Source organism: Molothrus aeneus, chromosome 4 (genome assembly GCF_037042795.1).
Source record: "Molothrus aeneus isolate 106 chromosome 4, BPBGC_Maene_1.0, whole genome shotgun sequence".
Taxonomy (NCBI): domain Eukaryota; kingdom Metazoa; phylum Chordata; class Aves; order Passeriformes; family Icteridae; genus Molothrus; species Molothrus aeneus.
Genome location: NC_089649.1, coordinates 49,856,648 through 49,876,892, shown reverse-complemented (window position 1 = coordinate 49,876,892; position 20,245 = coordinate 49,856,648). Strand labels below are relative to the sequence as shown.

Sequence of the window (20,245 nt, the reverse complement as noted above, 5' to 3'; positions counted from 1 at the left end):
GCAAAGATTGCTAAAGAAGAAGTGTTAGGCAGGACATTTCTGCAAAAGTCACAGCATGGAATTCAATAAAAAGTTACAAGCCTCAAAGAATATCCTTCCATTACCAGTCACTCTGGTCAATATATAAATCAGAAGCTTTGTGACTGAGCAAGAAGCTTATCCTTGACTTATCAAGTAGACTATCTGACTAATTGGTATCCTTGAGGATTTTTATATCTCAGTAAGAACATTTTCTGGGCTATGGACAGCTTGATTTCATTCAATTTCATGCCACTTCAGCACATGATTAAATCAGATTTAAATGGATGGACTTTACCTATGAGTGTTTGGAAGGACAAATTAAATTAACCTGATTGTCTTTCCATGTATTCTTTATCTTTTATAAGTTTTAAGCTGTTACTGATTATCAGTAGCTACAAAAACCAGTTGGATAAAATACACATACACCTTTTTTTTGGCAATGATAATAAACTTAAATTAATCTAACTAAATTATATAGAATAAAACTAAAAATACAGAGAATAATTTTATAAACTGGAACACTTGCCTGCTATGTCTGGAATTGCATATGCTGTGAATGAATAAACACCAATGAATAAAATTACCCCCACCTCCAAAATAAGCAATAAAATATCTGTGGAACATGTCAGTGGACATGTCAGTTGACTGTGCTTTAAATTTAATATCCATTATTGAAGGTTAAAAATACTTCTATGTATTCCTATCATGTAATCACCCATCCAGTTTCTGCCACTGAATTTCTGAATGGGATCTCTCAAAGAATTTAGAAAGTTACTGATTTCTGAGTTTATCTGTATTGCAAAGTGCCTTTGAAAATTCAGCACTCGTAGTATGTATTAAAAGATCAAGAACAATTTATACAATATAATAAATGAGATCACTCAAACCTACCCTGGTTAGTAAAACATACCTGTAAAAAACTGTCCAAAATCTAAAGCTTTTCTCTGAAGCCTCCTCTAATTTTAATAAGGTCTTCTATATATACCTGTATACCTTTACTGCCTAGGACATTTATAATAATGGTTAGAGTACAGATGATGCAGACAGACATGATCAAAGGTCTAAAGATGCTTGTAAATGAATCCAGAGGCAGTTTTGTGGGTGCAGAGAACAAAAAAGTGCAGCCCATTTGTTGCAGTTGTGTGAGAAAACTTTTGTATGTGAATGGGATGGGATTCCCAACATACTGGCTAGTACACTTTCGTCAAAAGAAGTCTTTGGCTTTGTCACCTTCAGATAAAAGCAAAAATATTTCTCAGTGGTTCATTTCTATTCGGTTTATACAGCTTGCAACCCCAATCATTTGTCTGCAAACTTCTGCTTGCACTGAATGAGTGGCAGAATGTAATAATAATATCTCTGCTGAAGAAAACAGGACCACAGATTACAGTGTTATTAGTTTTTAGTTATTAGTGCAGAACCATGTTAAGTGTTGCATCAATCTTGATGGAGTTTTGCTCAGGTCATGTAACAGACAGTATTTTAAAAAGTGACTTACTTCATTTCACATTTCTCTGCATAGATAGAGGTAACATTCTTTGCATTGTAACAGAACTTCTTCTGGGGAAAGCTCATAGGTTTGGGGTTTTGTCCTTTATCCTCTATTGATTCCCTCATTGTAGCCTGTGATCAGTATGAGATAAGGAAGCCATTTACCAGCAACCCAGTACTGAGTTCAGCATTGATCAATACACTTTCAGATACTCTTCTGAACTTGGAAGATGATGCTTATCAATCTCTCCTGCTGTTGTATTTATAATCAAACACTACAGGTAGTCGAAAGTTTACATCTATAATTCACTATAATTCACTATCCTTCCATTTCTTGATATGGTCTCTTGCTGCAGATTTCTAAAATCTTCCTAATCTTCCTTTAATTAATTTTTAAAAGAACACTCGCCCATCTTTCTTTCCATTCTTAAATTTTCAATATTTTTCATGTCATTAATGGGTAGGACATTGCAAATAAAATACACTGGCAAGGCTGCTCTCTGATTCAATCACAATCCTTGTGCCATGCCTTGAATCCTATAAAACACATATATAAAATTATCATATTTCTTTATGTACTGTCTTAAGCTTACACTTGAAGCTTCTGTGTCATTTATTTTAATAACATAGGGATATAACAAAATGCTGAGAGTTATGAAAATGCTGACACAGAAAGCAACTGTAAGGAATTTTGCACATCTATTTCACACATCTTCAAAAACTGTGGTTTCTCTTTTTCACTGTTTTGGCACACACTCAGTAATTAAAAGGGTAATGCTTCCAGGAAGGGTGAGTAAATGGAAACTCCAGCTGTGAAGGAGAAGAAAAAAGAACATATTTGATATTGCTACAGACCATCCAGCAAAAATCACAATGCAATCTGCTAGAGACAGAAGACTTCTGTTTCTTTTTCTGAAAAATGTAACAGGCATTTACCCAATGTCCTTTATTGTTTCTTGAGATTTGGATAGCCAGCTTGAGATAACCTCAAACAAGAACCAAATTGTTCATTAGAACTTGGCATAAAAACTTATTTTATCTTTGCATTATACACTACTGATACAAATAATGGAGCTAGTTTGGCTACGAGAAACTATAATCCTATCAATCTTGGAGGAATGTTCTCTCTTTTATTTGAAATAAATGAAAACTGCATAGAGATGTTAGCAACAGTATCTTCTTTCAAATCAAGGACAAAGGAGATAAGTCATCATTTGAACCTCAAGTGCCCCTTGCTGCAAGGTGATGAACACCACCTAAACAATGCTATGCCATCATCTGTTAAAATGATTGAGAACTGATGCCACTGGACATTGCATACTTGTGATGGTGATGCTATTAAAAAGACAATAAAAAATCAAATTTCAAACAACTTTTAATGCAAAATATCAGTTCTATAAGGTATTTATTTTGGCTTTCAAAATGCATTGACAAAGAATTATTGTTTATAAAGTATTTCCATAGTGTCTGTAATGAGGTTCTCAGTAGTTAATTTGAACACCATCAGAGCCTTCTTTGGATATTCAAACTGGCTTCAAATTGTCTAGAAGTTTTGCATATGATTTCATCTGAAAACACATAGTGACTAAGAAAACTGGCAATGCTGGCTCTGGAGTTATATATTCCATTTCTACCCATATGCTACTGCTTGTGTGCCTACAAGTATATTACTAAATTTTTTGATCTAAAGTCTTCATTGAACTTCATCTAATTAATGGCAATGTGAGCATTAGTAAACTTGCACTGCCTCTGGAGAGTCTCAGCCTTTCAGTCTCAGCCTTGCTAAACAAATGTAAAGCACTGCATTCATATTTTCTTCCATATAATTCTAAAATGTGTGACTTATTTTGCAGACATACTAAGGTGCTTTTTTTTTTTCCCCAGGAGATATCAAATGGATTAGTGGAAGTAGGTGTATTCATCTGGGCATAAAAGGTCAAAATATACCCCTTTGCATCCACAACTTTTTTAATTAAGAGCAAGCTGCTCCCAGGTATCATTACTGTCAGTAATACTCTGATAGGTGTATAAATTTTTGGGGGGAAAACATGGAAGTGCTAGTTACAATTTCAGCTGTGTCTGTGCTGATTGTGTTGGACTGCCACAGTGGAGAAATGGGACTGTACTGCTAATGAGGTAGATAAGTCCTCAGCAATTACAATGACACTCTTATAAACATCTGAACTATCAATTACCAATGAAAGCAAGCGGGTGCCTTGATGGTATGGAAGAATCCTCTTACAACTGTTGGAAACAAAATCATTCATAACACACAGATCAATTTCTGCTCCTCCTCTTGGCTCAATCAGTAATATCATAGCAGAGGAGAACTGGGAAAAGGAGGAGCCAAGAGCTGACACTTGATTTCTAAAAATATAATTTAATGTCTTCTTGCAAGTTAAACTAAACAGTAGCATGGTCTGAAGTGCTCAACAGAAGAGACTACATCGAACAAGAAGTAACAAGAGGTGCAGAACAAAAGGGCAAAGTCAGAAGAGCAAAGACTGGTATGAAGGAAAAGGGGACTAGTTGCAAAGGGCGTAAAGGGACATTTCGTATTAAATCTTCCAAAGTATGACATTTTTTAATCCATGAACTTTCAGAAATAAATAATGGTTTAACATTCTCTATAAATGAAATTAAGGCAAAATTATGAAAGACAACTTTTGCTGTTATGACCAAGAGACCAAACCAGAATCTAAAAATGAATGCTTTGCATAAAGGTGCATTGAGCATTTCCTAAATTACAAGTGCTAAGAAATGAAAAGGCACTCTTGCTAAAGACATGGAGTTGTCATCCTAGGTTCATTTAAGAAATACAAGTAATCTTGAACACTGGCCAGGTTTTTATCTCCTTGTGACATTTCAGTTAAACATTCAGCGGTTTTCATGTTTCAGTTGCATCTAAACAAATCTCCTGGATATATCAATATTTCATTTTGAAATATAGTAACTGGAAATGGTTCAACGTGAATTTACTGGGCTATATTTGTAGTCTTAATTTTGGTTTAGCATAAGTGTTTGTCAGTGTTTTTATTACACACCTGAGAATGCCCAGCAGACACACTGAGAGTCCTAATTCTCTACTGCTGTTTAGTAGAGTCTCCTCCACCTGCAGAAAAATCAACTCAAAGTAGGAGGCAGTTCTTGAGTCTACTTCTCAGTCACCTAAATGAGAGATGAATGGTTGGGAGAGAAATGGGAAATCAGGTTCTGCATCTTAAATTTAAAAGTGTTAACTAGCCTAAGACTGCTTAGATTATTTGTAATTGTTATGGTATTAGAATCCCTATCAACTGACTCTTTTGCTCCTTTCTTGTCAACCTACTTCATTAAATATTCTTCCTGAGTGTCTTCCAATCAATCTTCAGGTTTAATTACCATAAGTCAGCGTAGTAAACCCCACAGATTTAGGAAAAGCTCCATGGAGAATCTGAATAATAGGGATGATGAAACAGCAAAGGAAATTCCTGTCCTCCACCCTTAACCTATCTATGTAACCCTATAAGGCAATATCATGTTACCCTTAACTATTGGGTCATTTATGGATACCCCTAAACCTTTACTATTGGTCAAGTTTGGATCCTATCCAACCCTATAGAAGAAGCATGCTGTAGCCCATTAGTCAGAAGAAGAGCTGTCGCTGGGACCCTTCCCGGACCTCCCCAAATAAAGCCATCTCCGTGGAACAGCCTGCGCCTCTCCTTCCCCTCTCTCTCTGTCTGCTGCAGCCTCAAGCCAAGGGCAAACTTACCTAGCAAGCAGGGCTGATATCCTAAGAGCTTGCCTTCACTATAAGAGCTGAGAATCACTGAGCTTGCTAGGGGTTTGACCCGCGGCGTTGGCATGAGCGAGCGAGCTTCGGGCACCCGGTCCCCACTCGGGGACTGAGCTCCTGAGCCCTACTGCTCTGCCTTATGATAAGGCCAGAACAGAGGCTTTATTAAGTCAGAAATAAGGATGATTGCAGATGTTGATTCCCAGCATCCTTTCTTGCTGTTAAAGAGTAATTGAATTGAAAGCCTCTGGGAACTACGATTAGAGCCTGGAGTAGACGGCTTGCTGTCCTGAGCCCCGTGCTGCCAGGAGGGGGAACCTGCTGCACATCCTTGAGAGAAAGCCAGAAGCACAACTACATGAAGCCACAGCAGCCAAAAGTCAAAGGTGTCGGTCACCAGGCTTGCATTTTGTTTTGATGCCACTTCAGACGAGTTACAGACTTCCAGCTGAGAACAGAAACATGTTCACATAGCTATCCGGCATAAATAATTTTAAAAACCCATCAATATTAAAGGCAAGGGGAAGATTAATGAAGGGAGGATTAAACCTTTCCAAGACCTTGCAAATTACATAAACTACATGTTGGAAAGCGAACAGAAGGCTGCTTCTGCTTTGTGCCATCCTTCTGTCAGAGGTGGCTGATATACCTGTACCTGAGTAAAGCTCCCTAATTTATGATTTGATGATTATTGACCAAAGATTTCAGAAACTTGTTTCAAAAATCCTGCTTTTTAACATAATACCATTGACAGTGTTTAGGCCTACGTGGCTTTGAAGAGGTGCGTGTTTGGGTTTTTTCTCCCATCTTTTTACATTATAGGGAAGCAATGACACTAAAACACAGGGGCACAACCTTGCACCATTTTTGTTTGACGCCACCGGGCCACCGCAGCACCAGGAACTGCGGAGCGCCCTACACGGGTCCTGTGACGCTACGATTCCCATTTATTTCGCTGATGCTCAGCACTGAGCCTCATCAGGCTGCTGTGGAAATCCAGAGCCCTGGAAATCCAGCTGGCCCTCAGTGAGCAAACACTCCCCAACCTGGGGCCGAAGCGAGCATTAATACTGTTGCTGTAGCTGTCACCACACACAAGTGCCCCTGAACAGACCCTACAGACGGAGCCAAGCACTGATGTCCGGGCTGCTGTACACAGCGGAGCAGGGATCAGCGTCCCGCCCGGCGGGCTCGCCCGCAATCGCAGCCCCGCGCCCGCCGCGCTCCCGCCGGGCCATCCCCGCGCTGCCTCCCAGCGCCGGCCCGCGACGCCGCCAGGCGCCGTCGGGAGCATCCCAGATACCGCCTACATTGCCCGGCAGCCCCGCGGCCCGCGGGAAGTGGCGTCCGGCCGCATCCGGGAGTACGGATCTGCCGGAGCGTGTTCCGTGCCCGGTGCGGCGCTTGCGGTGGGTCGCGGCCGGGCCGGGAGCGGGAGCTCGGGAGGCGGCGGCTGCGGTCGCCCGTGTCCCACGAGCTGAGGCGCTTCTCTCCCCGCAGGTGCGGCCATGGCGGACTCCACGCAGAACGGGCCCATGCCAGGCGGGGCCGGCGGCGGGGCCGTGGTAAGGAGCTGCCGGAGCTGCCGGGCCTGGGGGCCCGGGCCGGCCGCAGTGCCGCTCCGGCGGCGGGCGGGGGGTCCTGCTGGGGGGACGGCAGCGGGCACTGCTCGCCCGGGTGCGGGCAGGGGCGAGCTGCTTTCGCTTTCCGATCGAAAGCGTGCTGTTGGTGTGCGCCGCTCTAGAAAATGGCTGAATTGAAAGTAATTCAGTGTGCTAGCATCTGTATTTCACAGATTCATAGAATATGTTGAGTTGAAAGGGACCCACAAGAATCATCGAGTCCAACTCGTTGGCCCTGCACAGGACACCCCAGAAGTCACACTGTGTGCCTGAGAGCATTGTCCAAAGACTTGTACTCTGTCAGGCTTGGTGCTGTGACCACTTCCCCGGAGAGCCAGTTCCAGTGCCCAAACACCCTGTGGGTGAAAAACCTTTTCCTGATAATCTAACCTAGCCTTGACACAGCTTCATGCCATTTCTGTAGTTATATTGTGCAAGTAAGATACGAAATCGTATTATGAAGATGCTGTTGGTTTCTGGTTATTTCCATAGAGGTGCACTAGAATTATAGAGAAAAAGAGGAATCTTCAAACGCTAGTCCAAAAAAAATGGAAAAAAATATGAACTCTATCAGAAGGAAGGAAGCTCTTGTTTAGACTGGTGCACATAGAGCCAAAAGCATTCTGTGTTTCATTAGAGCCTTTAAGGCACTTTGGCTATATCAAGACTGAGGAGAGCAGTGGTTAGGGAAGAGAGCTGCAGGATTACTGTGAAAAGTTTTCTGCTTTTTCAAGGTCAGGAATATGTAAGCCAAAACGATTTCACTTTCCTTATAATGTGGTTTTGCTAGCTTTACCTGACCCTGTATTTTTCCCCCTTAAATTGGAAGAATTGTGGAGATTTAGCCCCAGGTTTGTGCATTGAATTATAAAAGAAACCTTGAAGCAAAAGTCAGTCAGGTCTAGAGACCCTACATGATAACATTTGTGAAGCTGACGGTTTAGTGAGGCATATTTGGATAGAAAAACAATTTTTTTTTAAGTTTTTACCACTGTATTTGATTGTAATGTACAAAGGAAACTCTTGGTTTTGAGGAAGCTAAGCTATTTTTGATCTGGCTAGTAACATCATATGAGCCAAGTATTATAGAACTAAAAAAAAAGCTTTCTGCCTCAGGCTATAATTTGCTTATATTTGAGGTTGGAGAAAGATTTGAAATTTAATAGAGTTGGGAAGAATGTTCATTGTATGCAAGTATTAAAATACCAACTTCTGGTGGGGCTGGTCTTTTTTTTTCTTTTTTTTTTTTTCTTTTCCAATATAGCAATTTCTGATGGCTAACAAGTTGGATACAGCAATGTGGATTTCCCGCTTGTTCACGGTTTACTGCTCAGCTTTATTTGTCCTGCCTCTTCTAGGGTATGTACTCTAATAAAAATATAAATATTACATACTGAAATATAAATGTAAATATTTACAAACAACTAGATTCTCTTTGCACAGAATTGTTTTTTCATGTAAGGTAAATTGCTGTTATTTGGGTTACTTAGATGCTTTTTGTCAGAATAGCTTACAGATTTTAGATTGGTTTAAAACACTTATAGATGTGTTTGGAAAATGTATTGAAAAAATGTAAAGTAGTGGTAAATGCATGTTTTTGTGTATAAATGGAGTATTATATTGAGTTGTCTTAGGCACCTGCAGTAAAGTCAGTGTTAAACAGCCTTTGAGTTATTTTCTGGGAATAGTGCTTATGTACAATAATATAAATAAATACTTCAGGCATTGTTCAGTTGTGATGCAATTCTCGAAGGTAGAAGACTTCTGAGCTTGGTTCACATGGTAACATCTCCTCTGATGATTTGCAGGTTGCACGAAGCAGCAAGCTTTTACCAGCGTGCCTTGCTGGCAAACGCTCTTACCAGTGCCCTCCGACTACACCAAAGGCTACCACACTTCCAGCTGAGCAGGGCTTTTCTGGCTCAGGCTTTGCTGGAGGACAGCTGCCATTACCTGTTGTACTCCCTTATCTTTGTGAATTCCTACCCTGTTACGAGTATCCTTTTCTTGTGTCATCCTGCTAATGTTTTTAAATATGTTAAAAACATGATTCTTTCATCACCTTTGCCATGATTTGAAAAGCTAGTTGAACTACTTTGATATGTTTGCTATTTATAGAACATACTCTGTCTAAAATATGAGAGGCTTATGTTGATTGATCCATATTCAGTTTAATCAGCTCTATAATTAGAGCACTGCATTCTCTGTCTACTTAGATTTTCTTTTTTTGAGGCTTAAGTTAGTGGATTTTATGACCAGCCTCCAGTGATATTTGGAGAAGATGGTATTTCATTTATTGCCAGTGCAGGGTTTATATGTCTTCTCACTGTAGTAGACATTCATCGTGTAGAGAGATAATTATTTAGTAGTAACTTTCTCAGATAAGTTATTAAACTGATAAAAGTCTGCAAAATTTGCTCCTGTGGATTGTCAAAGTGACATGTCAGAGCTGACATTTCTTAATGCCACATGATATATGCTTAATGTCCTACTCTTAAAATCCTTCTGGCAGAGTAATGCCCACATTCTTGCTCTGTAAAATCAGAATGGCTGGCAACTGCATGTTCTTTGGTAAAGAAATTAATTTTGTAGCATCTTTTAACCAAAGATATGACTACACATATTTCAGAGGTTTTCAGTAGTAAGCTCAGGTGTGCCTTCTGTACAGAGAGAACACATTTCAGTAGAAATGCACTGCTGTCTAATGGTGTGTGTTATACTTTTGCATACTTGCAGACACCCATATTTTGAAGGTAATAAAAGTGCATAGCAAAAAAGTGTAAGAAGCAGAAGGAAGAGCTATAAATTTAGGTCATAGACTTAGACATATCTTCATCCAGTATAGGTCATTCCAGCCAAACTTTTGCAAAGATCATCAAGCTGTCACTGGTGTAACATCATGGAGAAATGAAGCACTTGCACAGCCTGTAATTTTCCTTATGGCTTGCTTCAGTGAGTATTTTTCCAGTTCTGCTGTTCTCTTTGCTTCATGCTGCCACATACACAAAGAAGGTTCTTGATGTAAGTATGATATGTATGTGTTACAACGAATACAGTTAGTAGTATTCTTGGGGTTTATAAACAGGTTTGAGTTGCTGCTCTGGTTTGGTTTTCTTTGTCTGCATTGGAGGAATTAGAATGAAACTGTAATATAGAATCTCAGCTAATTATTTATCTCAGCTAATTATTTTTCTCACTAATTATTTTTCTTCAAATGCTTTTCTTTGAAAGAAACAAAATCTGTGGAACAATTAAGTTGAAACTTACGACATGTCTTTTTCAAGCTAAACCATAGCCTCTGAATTTTATTGTTCTATTTCAGTAATAAAGTAACAAACTGCAGGATGAGACTAGCAAGCAAAATACTTGCCAGTTGGACTTGCTGCTCAATGCCTTGTGCATGTTAACATAACTCCAGGCTTTGGTGTTCCTGTGGGCTGTCTTGCTACCATGGGCACTTCCTCATAGTGGACTGAACAAGGCTCGTGGCTGTCTCTGTGCAGTTGAACCTAAAATTGGTGGGTGAGGGAATTGCAACATCTGATGCTTTTAATTGAACTCTATAAATTATGGAGTTCCAAGCCTGCAGTAGTTTTCCTTAGGATATTAATCTCAAAACTGATGAGGTCTTAAAATGTTGAAACGGGTGGTAAATAGCAATTGTTTGCATTTTGTTTTCTCTGTACTAATGGAGATAGATGTAACTTTTATGTTTTCTGTAAATAATTTTTTCTTCTTTAAAGGCACGAAGTTCAAATAGTTTGCCCTTTTTGAGAAATCTCTTAGAGAAACTGAGTGCTAATCAACAGAATATTCTAAAATTCATTGCTTGCAATGAAATTTTCCTGATGCCAGCTACAGTTTTTATGCTCTTCAGGTAAGAATAATGGTAAATATTTCAATAATTAGAAACTTGCTACACAAGACTGCTTTTTGCAAATGAGTTCTATGTGGCTCATAGTACTCCATTTGTACAGTTCTGGCTGACAGAGGCTTGAACTTCAAATCTTCAAATAAAATTTAAGTCATTCTTAGGCTTCTTAAGTTGGTGCATCCTGACATCAAAAGGCATTCACTATGATGTAACTGAGCACCAAAAAACCTTCCCTTTCATAGTGTGGGTGATGTGTCACATGGGAGTTTTTCAGGCTTGACACTTGAATTCGCCTACATTTCTATCAGTACATTGTTCAGTAAGTTCAATTTTGGTTCGTTTAGTAGAATATTAAGATCTTCAGCTTCACTTAAAGTGAACTCTTATTTTTGACAATTTGATTCCTGAAATTTAAATGGCAAAGTTTCATTATGCAAAAAGTGTGCAAGCAGGAGTAGGTTGTATTCTCTCCTATGCTGCTTCTGAGCATTGACCCTTCTGGGTTTTTTTATTCCATTTGATTGAGCTTGTTGTGTTGCCTGTTGAAGTCATTTTAGGGATCTCAAACATGTTGGAATCCTACTGAAGTTGTACAGGCATAATGACCTGCCAGTCACAGAACTTTGGGTCATTGCCTTTTAATATTTGGAAGGGGAATGCAGCCTTTGTTATAGCATAGTGGGAACATTTCTCATGAGTGGTCTCATAAACAGTAGAAAGGAGGCTTTACCTTCTTGGATAGGATGCATAATTTGTCTTTATCTTTTTAATATATCAGCTGAAATTTCAGTGCTTCAGCCCTCAAGGACTGCATTCCATCTGAGACCACTTACCAGCTGACAGATACACTCTGTCCAGTATCTGAAACTTTCAAGTGCTTTGAACTTAGTACAGCTTTTTTTTTTCCTTTTCCTTCTCTGTGGAGAATGTTGTATGTGAAATATTGCTGCTTGATATGTCATCTGGTAGATACTGAACCTTGTAAAAGGTCATATGCCAAACTTAAAAATAATTGAATTGCTAAATGCAGCTATTGTGAGATTTTGTTCTCTAAATGTTGTAGCATATTAAATTGTTTGTCAGTACTGTATAAGTTTCAAGATTTCCTCTTTCTTTCCTCCTGTAGTTCACTTTCACTTTATATTTTTCTTTTGGCTAAAGATGCTGCTAATACTTGAAGGAATTCTACTTACTGGAACTTACTTATCATCATGCTTAAATTCAAACAGAATTTTTCAATAATGTGTTATTTAAAGTGACTTCAGTCACTAAAACTTAGGGCATTTCTGAGCTTCACTGTGTATGGTTTGTGTGTTATGTTTCCACTATTTCACAGCACAGCCATGTCAAACAGCAGTTTTGTGAAATACCAAAGCCTAATTTCACTGTAACTGAAATAACTGGATATTAGCTTGGCATTATAGACTCATTATACATCTGTAATTGTCTGCAGTGTGTTCTGAGAAGTTTTGCAAAAGATGCTAGAAATATGGTTCAGATATTCAAAGTGCTGCAATTAGATTGAACAGGGTCACTGAAACTGGAGTGCTTATGTCAGCCAGTTTCTGGGCTTACCAGCAAGTGTTTTCTTGCTATGGAACACATGTCCACCGTCATTCCTGTAATTCTTTGCACACCACCAGAAATGAGGCATATAAAAACGCTTCATAAATATAAAATCAATACAAGAACAGCACTTCTTTAACTGCTTCGTTGAGCAGTTTTATTCTATAATGTTTGTGCATTTGTAAGTGTATAGTTATGTACTTTTGCTTGTCAGATCTAGATTTTCTGATCCAATGTGACCCAAATCTTAACTTGTTTTGGAGACCAAGTAGTTTACTTGCTTTTCTTTAAAAAATTTTCATAAAATTTCCTGGGTTTGGTGTTCTATTTTGGTTTTTTGTTTGTCACTAGTAAGCTCTACTGAACTATTCTCTTTCAGTGGACAAGGGAGTCTGCTGCAGCCATTCATTTACTACAGGTTTCTTACATTACGCTACTCCTCTCGGCGAAATCCGTACTGTCGGTAAGTGCTAAATTGATTTTGGAAGTTTGTGCTTAACTGCATGGTGCTTAGGCATTCAGAAACTTCTCATTCTAAAATGAATGCAGAACTCATAATACTACATCTGCAAATGGAAGTTGTAGAATGTGATATACACCTGGATGCTAAATAAAACCCTGGCTGGTTAAAGGTTAGATTTATTTAATGTAAGTGATCAGCAAAGTACCACCATTCTTGAATGGGAGCTTTCAGAACATGCTTGTGTAATTAAAACTACACTTTAGGAATAGAAAGTCTTTCTTATCAGAGAGATATCCTTATTTTTAGATTCTAGGTACATCTGAGACTAAGCCCAAGTATGAATAGGCACTTAAAAACTTGTGTAATAATGAGAGAAAAAAGTTTCTATGGATGATCTTAAACATGTTCATTACCTTCTTTAGTTAAATTCAAAATAAAGCCAATTCTATTTGAAATAGAACCTTACTGATTTTGAAAGTTGGTCAAGCCAATATTATTGCTTTAGACTTTGAAATCCTAAATATTCCTATAAGTGTTTTCTCAGGTGAGTGCTTTTTAGAAATTTTCTTATGAGCATGGCATAGCATAAGATTTTGTGAACAGACTTTCCAGTCTACTTGATCAGGAAATGGCTTGCTAGAGTGCCAAGAAAGTGGCTTTGGCTGCCACGATATGCAAGGACAGGTGTGAGAATCATAAGCTTAATTCTCTTCTGTTCCCTATTTTTGTAAGAAATCAATTGTTCCATCCTACTACATGTATTTTTTTTTTAACAACACCAACGACATCTATGAAGTTGCTTTACTACTTTGGTATCTAAAAATAATTTAAGCTGTACAATACTAAAATTGACATTCAGTAGAACTAGTTTATCCAAAATGTTCTGCTGGCATTTTTGTAGTTTTAAGGGAAATTGGTGATGAGAGTTTTATTTCTCATATCTGTCTTCTAATAGTTGCTTCTGCAGTGCAGGATTCTTGCATATTGCCAAGAAGTAGCACAAGCACAATAGTCTCCCAGCTCCTTACACTATTTGTGATAAAGCATTATTCCTTTTTTTAATAGTGCTTGTGTAGCCTTTATAGTCTTTCTTTTTTTTTTCTTTTGTTTTTTCGCTTGAAGCTGGAATTTTTCTGCTGTCTCTAGCTCAGTAACTTCCAGCTGGGGATAGAGTTAGTTGAAATGTTAATGTTTAAAAGTCAAGAATTCTGAAGCCCTTGGAAGCAGTACTGAGTTGGTCTAAAGAATTTAACTTAAAATGTGTATGTGAGTGTGATATTGAGAAAAGAAGTTAATGAAAAAGATAGATGTGGATAATACTTCTGATAAATGCTGTAGGATTTAAAACTGATTTTTATCTTTAAATCTGATTTTTCAGGACTCTCTTCACTGAGCTCAGGATTGTTGTTGAACACTTAATAACGAAGCCCTCGTGCCCTGTTTTTGTAAGAAGACTATGCCTCAGTGGCATTTCCTTTATAAGCAGATTGGCACCAACTGTTGCATAGCCAAATTCAGGCACTCGTGTTTTGTGAACATTATGAGCAGCTGGCACTTCTGCTGATGATTGGAAATTCCTGGTTTTACACTGCTTTCACTCCAGGCTGTATAAAAATACATGAATGCTTTTCTTGGAGATAATATGAAATTTAGCATATCAAAAACAAATAATAGAAACTTAAATTAACCGTGCTGTATTGTTAATTGATGAAAAAAAGTAGCTGCATCCTACCTAAAGATGCCCTATCATATGAGTTTGTTGTTTTGTTTTGTTTTTTTAAATCAAGGATTGTTTGAGATTGATTGAAAATTATTATAAGAGATCTGTACTCTCTAGGTTTATGTTAGTTGGAACTATAGCTACTTTAGGATGTCTCCAGTGGATAGCAGTTGATCCATATACCTATGCAGTACACTTTGGACAGTATTCTTCTGCTTACTAAATGTATCTGTAGAACTATTTTGTCCAATTTGCTATAGTCAGTGTGGAAATATGGCTCACTTTGAAGTTAACACAAGGGATTAAAATCTATCAAGCTGACAGAGATAACACTCCTTTCTGAAGGAGAGGCTATTTTTATTAATAATACTTTAAAAGAACTCTCCCATGTTTCTACTTTGTAACATAATCTTACGTTACGCTGTTGGAAGAAATACCAGGACTGATCACAGGAAACTGTGCAGTTTTCTTGTCATAACAAGTTGTTTTACCAAGCCAAACTGCTGACCTGTAGGATTTTAAGACTAAGATGCAATGCTTAAACTTTTAACCATGTCTCAAATGAACTAATCAATGTTAATGAAGTAACTTTTGCAGAGTCATTGCAGATTTGATCTCGTGTCCACACAAATGTGAGACTGCAGTAATTCAAGCATGTTAGCTTTTTAGAAAATTAATCTGTAGGTAGCTCTGTATAAATTGTTATTCCAGTTTCTGAGACCCTCATTGTGATGAGAGATTTTCGTAAAGAATTGCACCTCTTTAGGCAGCTTCTGAAACAAATGGGTGTAGGATTTCTTGGCATAAATCCATCTGATGACTGATCTGAAGCCAGTGCCATGACTACAGAAGTGAATATTAAATTAAGTGCATAAATTAATTACACTGGTTATGCATTCACCCAGCAGCTGAAGGGTAGGTCATGGAAAAATAATACTGCATGAACACAACTTCTTTCCAGAAATTCAAGGCAAAATATTTGCCAAATTTTCTGTAGTTAGTGTTAGTATTCTAATTGCATAAAGTTAAAGAGCTTTCATTGGCCTTTTGTAAAATTCTGTAGCACTCAAGTATTCTTCCACAGTCAGAGAAACTTCATGAGAAAACAGTTTCAAAAACAGTCTTGAAGCAAAGTATTTTCCTGTAACTATTGAGTTATCTTGTTTGTGATATGGATATCATTCCGACTTTCCAGTTGTATTAGTTTTTAGATCAGAGCTATGTATTTATAAACTTATTTCATTTTTTTTTGCTCAACCTCTTGGTACTGATGAACCAGTTGGTAATTGAATATGATATTCTTTGACTACTTGTCTTGCTCTCTGGACGTGATTAGCTATTTATAGAATACTTGCACACTGCAGAAGCAACTGCATGCAGTTAATGCTCTACAGCTGCTAAAGACTTGCAATGAGATTGATTATGTGTATATCCTGTAATTTGAGGATTTGATAAAAACTAAAATTTCTACTGCAATAAAAGGAGTGTTAAATGTAACTCGCTAGGCTCTTCAGGCTCATTTTCTCTCTTTAACACAACTTACTGATGCTTGAACCTGGAAGTTGAGCAGAATGCTGTCCTGTGTGTATGTGTGCATGTTCTTATATTCCCACTGCTGCTTCTGAATTGGGATATAATGTCTTATGCATTTCTAAATTATTTTATAGGGAATTTTTGCCTTCTAAAGTGCAAAAATGTATGACTTTTTCTTCAAAATCTAACCCAAGAATAAGCACTGCAACAATGGTATCTAATCAGAGAAAAATCCAGACCTACTTACTAGTGTTTCAGTTTCTCAGCATGATTCTAGACCCTCTGTCATGTTGCATGATGTGTTTTCTGAATGGTGACATCAGGTTCTCTTCAGCTGTTGGCACCACTGCGATGTAAATATGAATTTGGTCATCTAAGTTGATCCCCCAGCCTGGGAGTGGAAAGCAAATAAATCTGTAATTACAGTAAGCAAAATAACATGTTACTTCTGAGCAAATTTTTGTGGTCTGACTGCTGTTATGGGTGCATTCTACTGTTCCCTAATTGTATGATGGTACTAAATTAGAGAGGAGTCTAAACTGGATCCAATGTAATGCAGCTGTAACTGAAGGATGCTAAATAGAGATCCAACTCAATGAATGCAGGAGAAGGATTAAAAGGAGTAAGTGAATGACAATGCTGTGAGTAAAGAGCTGGAAGACAGTCCTGTGAAGTAGAACTTAGATGTGAATACTGAATTTATCTCTTTCTGTTAAGTCTTGAAAATGGACCAAGAGGAGGAAATTCCATAAAAGGGATTTGATTTGGTTATGCTAGTAGCATATTCTTAGCTTTCTTAGTAGCATATTCTTAGCCTGACAAATGAGCAGCTTGTGGCCTGGTAAAACTTGCTTCTCTGATGTGCCGAGAAAACATGGAACAGTGTTGTAAGAATAATGTTTAAGCCAAATAAACAGGGCAACTGACCTGTGCTCTGCATCAACTTTGATTTTTACTGTAGCCTTTCAGCTGCCTAAGTGATAACATCGAGGTTCCTCAGTGCTGGCAAAAGCATTCTATCCTTGACCCTGCTTCCTCACAACAGTTTGTGACTGTTTCTATTCTAATGATTAAATTGAATGTAAAATGCTGGTAGTATCCTGATAGCTTGAGGGTTTTTTTTTGGTGAAGAGAGCTGTATGTTCATGCTGCTAATGCTGTCAACAGCTAGCTGTGATGGAGAGGCTGTGACAGAAGTCTGTGATTGTAGAGAAATTTTGCAACTGACCATAAAGTGCCTGCCAATCCCAAAATGAAGCAGAAGAGTTTTTGTATTACTGAAAGGTTTCCTACCTAATGTGATAACTGTTTCCACTGGCATAAATCATACTGCTCATTGCTTTTTGTCATCTTAGCTTTTGTATATTAACAGCATTGCACAGATTCTGTGGGTAGACCAACCCCTTGCTCTGTACAAGCTTTCTGTAGAAGTGATGCTCCAGCTTAACACTTGTCTGTTTTCATCTGTAGATAAAGTATCAGGAGCCATTGGGTCTGTTGGAGCAGCTAATGCCAGCTAGGAATTCTTACACACAAAGTAATTCACCAATACATCCATCCTCTCCTTTATTGCCTTTTATTTGATTTTATACATATATTGTCATTTCTGTGCTGCCAGTTTTATGTTTTGCTCCTTTCTTTGATGGGTGTTTAAGTGGAGCAATATCTGTGAATGTTCTAAGGATTTAAATAAAAATTATTATAATTATGAGCCACTATTTCTTCCAACAGTTTTGGAGCTGCTAACTATGTATGTGATTGTACTGTCCAAACAAATAACAAAGCCAATTATTTTTTACAGTCTGTGTTAGACCCTTTTACCATTAAGCACCTGTATTCTAACATTTGCTGTACAGATGCTGTGTTTATTAAGGAAGTTCTTACCCATTTTAAAGACAGGAATGGAGACATGGAAGGAAAGAGCACTTGATGTAAGAGTTTTGGCAGAGCAGGAAATAGAAAAGAGTTGGAGAGGTGCTCAGATGAAACTGATTTGTTCCTGCTCTACATAAAACTTGTTAGTCCTGCTCCTAAAACTATTGTAACTGTGGTCTTAAATACTTTAAAAAGTACTATACCTTACCTTGCTCAGATAAAAAGTGCTGTACTTTACAGTGCTCAGATTAAGGGGAAAGAAGATAGTGTGCTAGAACAACACGTTCTTTTAAAGTCAAAATTGATTTTCACGTGCAGTGCTAGGTATGGCCCTTGTATCATCATCTCTGACAAAAAATTAGCATTAGCAGCAAAGTAAGATCCCGAACCCTTAATGTGCTAGATGGTAGTAGGGTATGCTAATCTGTTTTAATTGTCTATCATTTTTAATCGCTGTCATACATCTATTTGTGATTAAACTATATATACACTGAAATTGGTTAGTGTATCTTTGTATTGTAACTTCTGTAGTGCTATAATTTTCTTAAAGTCACAGGAACAGTCAGGCCTTGCTGTTTTAAATCACCTTTTAAGGACAGAACCTTAAGCAATTCTTTATTCCAAGTTGGAAAGATATCAGTATGGATAGTGTAATAGAATTTAATCTTGAATGTGGATTCAAAAATCTTTTTCATAAAATCTCAGCATTACTTTTTAACTTCTCTGCAGAAGCTAGCTCTGTGATAATGGCAGATGTTGTGGAGGTAACGGAGTTTCATCGCTTAGTTCTGTGCCATCCAGATGGTATAAACTTTTAAAATTAATTGAAAAATTCATCTTTTACTTGTATTCAAGGACTGAGGCACAAAATGCTAATGTAAGGGCTCAGAGGGGAAATATAGTTCTCCTGCATATTTGAGAAAATGTGAAGCCCTTTCAAGAAAATCTAATAAACATAATAATCGCAGGCTGCTGACACTAAGGAAAAAGCACCTCATTCGCTCTTTCTTTTATGCAGCGATTTACTGGTCCCTACTGATTTTCAAATTGGATCACTGCAGTAAATTGTCCATACCAGTACCTGTGAAAGAAAGCACTGGGATCCATATTTGTTCAGTGCTGTGCTTAAATCAGCAAGAATGATAAATTTGATGGTATGGAATTGGAAATACCAAGGGCTTCTCTCAGTGAATGAGCAAGTAGTTCCATTTGTAATTTATTGTGACCCTTTTTCACTGTATGTGCTTTGTATGTCAAATATTTATTTTGAAACAAATTAAATAGTTTTCTGTATTGATACCTATTGTTTTGTTGATGTTCTTGAAATCAAACTGTGTATTGCTTCTGGATTTTAAATATTACCAGTGTGTGTTGCAAAACAGCACTTAAGTTCAAATCTCTGAGTGAGTTTGAGTTACTGACCAACAGCTTCGTGTTAAGTGTTCCAGGTGCATGTTGGGTGTTGTTTTTTTGTGTATGGGTTTAGAATAGTGCAGAATGCAGTGAGCTACTGCAGCACCTCATTTACTATTTCTAGAGAAACAGGAAGATTAAGGTGTATACCAAAACAAAAAAAAAAAAAGAGCTGATCTTTGCCTTTTGTCTTGGAACTATTCTGCTTTATATCTGGCATAGATAATACCAAGTCCTGTGGGAAAAAATCTTACCTATGTGCCCAGTCTACTGCCATATTTTCAGTGCAGGTGTTAGCAGAGAAATTTGTATACCTGTGTTTTGGCTTGAGGAAACTGCTTTCCCTGAACAAGTGCAGATCATGGTATTTTCATTTGTTATGTGTGCCCCTATGAATATTCACTCATGTTACTTTGCCAGTGTTAAAAGTATGTTAGATGAAGATGATGCATCAGTTCAGATATTTCACAGGAAAATGAAGCTGAAATTCAGAAATTGTAAAAGATGCAGGACTAGACTATCTGTAGGATTTAAAGCAGTATCAACTACAGTTTTCATGAAAGTAGAAATGCAATAGAAAAAGAAGGTAGAAGAATGGGGAGAAAAATAATGAGAACACAGAAAATCACAGAATCATAGAATGTACTGAATTGGAAGAGACCAATCAGGACCAATGAGCAAGTCCAGTTCCTGGCCCTATGCAGGACACTCCAAGAGTCACACCAATTCTCTGATATAAAGATGTCTGGAAATCCTGCTGGATGCTCTGTTGCTTTCACAAACCCTGTTTCACCATTCATGGTTTCATGCCATCAGTATCCTCTGGATAGTACTTAAATTTTCAAGTAAATTATGTATAATTTATTTTCCATTAAAATACTGTTGAAAT

At 37.8% G+C, this 20,245-nt stretch overlaps 1 protein-coding gene across 2 annotated transcripts; it reads left to right on the top strand.

Annotated features, from left to right (window-relative positions):
* The first annotated feature begins 6,622 nt into the window (after positions 1-6,622).
* Positions 6,623-19,242, top strand: TMEM33 (transmembrane protein 33). Of its 2 annotated transcripts, none has more exons than XM_066548479.1 (8): positions 6,623-6,699; positions 6,791-6,855; positions 8,177-8,271; positions 8,721-8,908; positions 9,866-9,933; positions 10,656-10,789; positions 12,732-12,815; positions 14,194-19,242. In XM_066548479.1, exons 2-8 carry the CDS (start codon positions 6,799-6,801, stop codon positions 14,321-14,323), a joined length of 756 nt encoding a protein of 251 aa, XP_066404576.1. In that variant the 5' UTR covers positions 6,623-6,699; positions 6,791-6,798; the 3' UTR covers positions 14,324-19,242. The 2 variants fall into 2 exon arrangements, with proteins under 2 accessions (XP_066404576.1, XP_066404577.1); XM_066548480.1 differs by having other exon boundaries at positions 6,667-6,685.
* Positions 19,243-20,245: the final 1,003 nt, after the last annotated feature.